The following is a 6,421-nucleotide window of genomic DNA, read 5'->3' as shown; positions in this document are numbered from 1 at the left end:
ACTAATTAAGCTGATTTACACCTGTGTCAACGGCCAACTGCTCAACTAGGCCCTATCCAGTTTAATTGACAGCCAGTCAAATTGATTGCACCTGCATCAACTGCTCTCTGCTCAACTAGGCCAGCTCTCTCTGTCTCTCCGTTCTACGAGGATATGTTTTCCATCCAACTTTCCACATTCCTTCCAACTTTCTATCCATTCCTTGCATTGCATTTGGATGCAATAGTAATTTCTTTGAAATTACATTTTCTAGTTGCATGTGAGTTATTTTTTTTTAAAGAAAAATAACACGCAGCCTCAAAATATGAGCGTAAAACTTTATTTTGTAAATGTTTTGCCATACCTTTATAATAATGTAATAATATGGATTCATTAAAAATATATATGAATGAATGCAGGACATTTGTGTGTTTCTTTATATGTAGGTGTTTGTGTCTGTGCCATGTGTCTTTACATGTCTGTGTGTGTTTGTATTATAGCATGTGCCTGTGCCCTTCACTGTAACCAAGGATGCTGTAGAATGCCGTCTAGAGTTGGTCTTCCCCTGGGCCGCTTGGCTAAGCAGCGTCTCATCAGGTCCTGGCACACTATTAAGATGTATGGAGGTGGATTACAGTCAGCAATGATCCATGACATACCAACTTCATGTGTTTCTAATGTAGAGTAGATGTGCGTCTTACGTCTGGATAGCTGCGGTGGGATGTACGGCTCATGGCTGATGGTGTCTGCACGCATGTTGAAGGGGTGCTCACCACAGAGCATGTCATACAGCAGCACCCCTATCTGCCATACACAGGAGGGCAGGGCCTCGTACTCCCCCTGCAGGTACCACTCAGGCGGTGTGTACTGCATTGTGCCTGCACTCACACAAAAGCCACAACAAACGGTCAGCCGCTGGATGACCCCACCAGGCCTCACACATGTTGTGCCATCATTAGGCATTCAATACTGTCATTTATGACTAGTGCTCTCAGGTTTTTTGTTTTGTACCATGATCCCATCTCAAAAAGCTTTAAGCTTATAATATTGATAGATCAACATTTTAATAAAAATACTTGTACTATTTCCTGTTGATTCATTTAGCATAATACTGCTCACAATTAAAAATAGTTTTGTGGGTGGAAATGTGAGAAGTATTCATATGTACCATAGAACTCAGTGTATGGTCCATTCTTGAGAATGCATCCACAGCCATAGTCAAGAATGCGCAGACACAGGCTATCATTGCCCATGAGCACCAGAATGTTCTCAGGCTTTATGTCACGATGGAGAACTCCTTTAGAGTGAACCTTATTCATCGCCTCAACCAGCAGCTTCAGAATGAACTGTGTTGGACCAAAAAACAGGCAAGACAGCTATGAAGCTATTCTACTTTGACCCACACATTAAGACAGTTCATAAGACATTTTCCTGTGTATGCATGCACCTTAGCCTCTTCCTCTGGGAGTCTCCCGCCTCTCTCTTGGATGTAGTCAAACAGATCCAGGCAAGGAAGTGGCCTCTCCATCACCAACACGATCTCGTCCCCCAGCTCGTACCAGTCCAGCAGCCGAACACTAACGCTGCTGCTATCCTGCCCCCTCGCTCCCTCACCAGCTCCCACCATCATCAGGAGCACTACCTCCAGAGGGAACTGACGACGCTGCCCATCCAGAACCTTTTACCCAATACACACACACACACACACACACAAAGCAAAGCAAAGCAAAGCATATAGTAAGGATTGCAATAGAAAATGTATTTATTTTGCAGCAGTAATGCTTTTGCATTCGTGAAATAAATGATTAAATATGTCTCTATTGTCTGTCTGTTTTGTTATTGCAGAGGTGTATGAGTCATCATATTGGTGTTGCATGACTGTGAGCTGGTCATCACTGAAATTACTGACCACTGATGTCCGAATCACCTTCGACTCCGGCACACGTTTGATGGCCACCTGTACAGAATAAACATTTCTGAGTGTGTTGTTGTTGTTTTTTATCTTGCTGCCTTTGTGTGTGTGTGTGTGTGTGTGTGTGTGTGTGTGAGTGAGAGAGAGAGAGAGAGAGAGAGAGTACTTACGGCCAGTGAGTCTTCTACTCGGTGTCCAGCGTAAACAGTACCATATCCACCCTGATTCAGGCAAAGCGTCTGTTTGTATTTCCCTTCAAATGCATCTGAGAACATAAACACACATACACTCGATCTGGAACACAATCGAATAAAGAAGTAGGGTAGCATGACATGACTAGTTATCCCCTCCATGTTTTAAGAAGCTTTGAAGGGGCCTGTGAATTTATACTTTGTGAGCGAATCCCCAACCAAATAGAACATGCCATGTCTCTGATTTGTCAATAGGAAAAGAGAATTATTAAGACCGGTCATATAGTGATTGCCAACGTTTTTTCTCTTCTTTTTTCCCCGTCATCTACTGCCTGAATTTTTGGTCAACGATTCCCAGGACACCGTAACACCGAGGCACATGAAACTTGGTGTGCATGTAATCCAGCATTTAGTGACTCTACACGGCCTGCAGATGATGCTATTAAGCAAAGGGTTGCTGGTTAAGACACACACACACACACACAGATACACATACATCCACAGATTCCACACACACACACACTCATATACGCACACACAAACACACTCTTATACACAGAAGCAAACTCACACATGCACACACTCATTTATATACACATGAGCTGCAAGAGTAGAAGGTATATGCATATAAATTGCATATAGAGGTGCAGGAAAGTTGACAAGCGTCATTTATTTTTGTGGAGAGAATGTGCAGAACTGAGCGGTGGTCATATTGTGAACCACCAGCGAACAAGACACTATAGTAACTGCAATGTGCAGCAAACGGTGTCATAAATGTAACAGACTACAGTACAAGTCCGCTAGCCCGGGGACCAGATGTATCTGAGGGCGCATTCACACTAGGTCCCCTGGACCCGACCCGGGTTAGTTTGGTCCGATGGTTCTTAACTGCACTCGGGTCCGGCCCAGTTAAACGTACCCAGTGTGAAAGCAACCTGAGAGTGAATCTGAATTTACTCTGGTAGATCTGTCTGGCCACTCTACCATTGCCAGTAGATAAATAAATATGTATTTGCTACTTCTGAAAGGATTCAGCAAGAGTTTAATGTACTGACTCAAATTTAATTTCACCGCTAGTCACACCCCTTGGAAATTAAAAATTAACTAAGAGAGTCCAGACCCACTCTGAATAGAGACTTGGTTTGTTGTCAAGTTGCAGGCTGCCCAAGGATATCCAAAACTGCTCAACTGTGTAGCCTACCTAAACAACTGAGGAATATCAATGAGCTCTAAATTAATAGAGCCAAATTAATACCATCACCAATGCCGTCTAGTCAAATCAAGTCAGCACATACTGTATTGTGTAGCACTCTTAAAGGCATATTCCACCATTTTTGGAATTAAGCTAATTTCCCACCTCTCCTTGAGCAAAACAATTGATATTTACCCTTTTCACGTTCATCCAGCCATTCTGTGAGTCTGGCGATACAACTTTTAGCTTCAGCCTAGCATTGATCATTGAATCGGTTTAGACTATTAGCATCTCACCTGCTAGCCTCAGATTTAAAAGTGACTAAGATTTCCGGTAATTTTCCCATTTAAAACTTGTCTCTTCTGAACTTAGAAAATGCAATAAGACAAACTGAAAATGAAACCTGACGATTTTATAGGCTGATTTTACATGGAACTACACTCTCATCTGGCGTAATAATCAAGGAAAGTTGCAAACGTACCATGCCATGTTGCCAAACATAGTTTAACACTAGAAAAGCACTCAGAGAGCACAGACCTCCGCCTGCATTGTTCTTCCTCGGTTGTCATACATTTGAACCTAAACTATTCAGATCGCCACCGCGTGGCCATACCATGCCTTTACACCACTAAGCTAAATACATAAACGCCCCCGGAATCCCAACGGAATTACGGATCACTATGGAAATTTAATCGCTTCTTCCTTGGGTCCTGTCCGACCTTCCCTGAAATTTTCATCCGGTGGTCGCCGGTCCCCGATGAAAACATATCTCCTGGGCGGAGGTAAAAAATAAAGTAAAAAATACTCTCTGCAGGGTATGAATACTTAAGTAAATGGGATATTTCCTTTAAAGGAATTCCAAATAAAGGAATTGAAAACTAAAAAGGGTCTGAAACATTCACAATCACTGTGTAAACCCAATCAGGTTTACTATTTTGTATTACTATTGACATCTGTATCTATCCTAAAGGACAGCATATTTCACTATGGTGAGTTGAGCGCAATGAGACTGTGCTGGTTGAACTGTGTGAGGATCTGTATGAGGTGTGTCACTCCTAGTGGAGCGGGGTCGTTCCCCTGACCTTTCTGAGCGCTGCTGAGTCTGACGAGGGCTTGCAAGACAGACTGGCTGCTGCTGTCGGTCTCAAAACTACTGCCACTGGACTGCTCTGATCCACTTGAGCTGCCCAGTGCTCCATCCAGGAGTCCATCCACAATCCTGTCCTCCTCCTCCTCTGCTCTCTTGGACCTGCACCTTTTCCAACTAGATTCACTACTGCTGCTTTTCTTCCTGTGCTCTCTCTTCCTCCTCCTCTCTTCCCTCGCACTTATAGCAGACTTCTGATATGGTTGACATGGCAACTTCTGTGGCATATGAGCACCTGGTTTGAGAGTTCACAATGAGTTCGTAGACATAGGGATTTCTTTATCAAAATGTATCACATAGAACCCTGCCACCTTTTTTGTGGATGTAGGCATCTTTTCATACTTTAAACAGCCAATTTAGGTTAGTTTGTGACCCTTTCTCCACATAGGCCTACTACACATTTGTTTAGTAAAAACCTGCTTACTGACTGTCTGACAGACTTACTATACTCAGGCTTGCTTACTTTCTGATAGGCTAATACAACTAATCCCAAATAAATCCAATTGACTTTCTCTAATCGGTTTCTGAGTGGTCTATTTTAATTTGATGGCAAGAGCTTCAGATGCTGTTACAATAAAACAAAGAACTTGAACATATACAGCCTAGCCTACCAGCACAATAAGGCAAGGGATAAAATAGTAAGGAAGAAGACAACTTCATAATCTTTCACACATGTTCAGTACTCACTTAGCTTCTTTACGCTTCCAGGTGGGTGGATAGATTTACAATACATGGTTCGATAGGCATTGGCTTAAAATATTGGGACCATAGTTTTACAAATCACTTTGATCCTCTCACAAATACAATGATGAGTTGATTGGTAAGCTTACAATAAGGTTATGCTTTTTAGAACACCAGTTAATCACTATGAGATGTTATTGTAACATCAACAATGGAAACATTTATGACATCACAATAGATTATGCTCCCAAACAGAGCTGCTCCCAAGTTTTCATCAAAGATTCTAGAGCGGAGCGCTCTATGATCTTTGGTTTTCATGCTTACTTTAAAGCATAGACTGTATATAGACCTGGACAGTGTGTCGTCCGTTGGAATTGAAGCAACCGCTAGTCCAGAGCCCCTTGGTGGCTGGCTGCAGTAGAATTCGTAGCTCCGCCCATCCCCATGTATTTCAATGGGCAAGTAGCCAACTTTCCGTGTCACTTTTCTCACCTAAAACTAATTTTGTATTTACAACTTGTTATTCAAAAAAATAGTTTTCAAGGTGCTTCAATACACACCATTTTTCTTTTCTCCGTGAAATATATTTTTTTACAGTTATTTTAACAAATCTAAAAAAAGCGTGGCCGCCTCTTCTGTTCAGTCCGTGAAGTAGCTGTAGGCTCGGCTGTAGTGGTGTTGTTTCGTCAGGCAACTTGTCATTTTTGTTTTATTTGTTGTTATTACATTAACTTTATTGACAGTCATGTCGTGTTGTGCTGTTGGTTGTGCTAACAGGCCATCCCAGAGAAGAAGCTCTGTGCAGTTTTTTCTGTAAGTAAATATTAACTTAATATTAAATTGCTAACTTACATATGATATTAATGAAGGATCTAGAGATAGCCTAGCCGTTAACTTTAGCAAGGTAATTTAATTTTAGTCATCTATGTTAGACATCCTTAAAAGGGTTATGGTCATATTCTGAAGTAAACAATTTAGATTTTTATGTTGAAGACGCTTGAAAGATTTTTAATGAGGAAAAAGTTACCGTTATCGTTATAGGCTGCTGATATGTAATGACAGCTGTCACAGCTGGTTTTGTGATGAGGGCGTTTTACATGCTCCTCTGTGAAAACACATAATGTTGAAGTTAACACACAAAGTTATTGTTAGTAGAATAAGGTAGAAAAATGGTTATATTTGTTATTATTATAGCAATGTATCTGATTGTGTCAGGAATAGCGATCCAGTTAGCTGACGTTAGGCTACCGGGTACGTTACGTTACCAGGTTAGTTATGACCGCCGCTAGCATAGCTAGCGAAGCGGTCATGTAGTTGTC

General features: G+C 41.6%; 1 protein-coding gene across 1 annotated transcript; it reads right to left on the bottom strand.

The window, feature by feature from the left end:
• Positions 1-365: 365 nt before the first annotated feature.
• LOC134059462 (serine/threonine-protein kinase pim-2-like) lies at positions 366-5,205 on the bottom strand. Its single transcript, XM_062515883.1, has 8 exons — positions 5,109-5,205; positions 4,357-4,656; positions 2,062-2,156; positions 1,889-1,936; positions 1,427-1,657; positions 1,148-1,325; positions 681-857; positions 366-587 (listed from the first exon to the last, which is right to left on the bottom strand). The coding sequence occupies exons 1-8, from the start codon at positions 5,152-5,154 to the stop codon at positions 496-498; spliced, it is 1,167 nt and encodes a 388-aa protein (XP_062371867.1). The 5' UTR covers positions 5,155-5,205; the 3' UTR covers positions 366-495.
• Between the last annotated feature and the right edge of the window lie 1,216 nt (positions 5,206-6,421).

Source organism: Sardina pilchardus, chromosome 2 (assembly GCF_963854185.1).
Source record: "Sardina pilchardus chromosome 2, fSarPil1.1, whole genome shotgun sequence".
Lineage (NCBI taxonomy): Eukaryota > Metazoa > Chordata > Actinopteri > Clupeiformes > Clupeidae > Sardina > Sardina pilchardus.
Note: the sequence above shows the minus strand (reverse complement) of the source record. Positions and strands in the feature narration are given on the sequence as shown.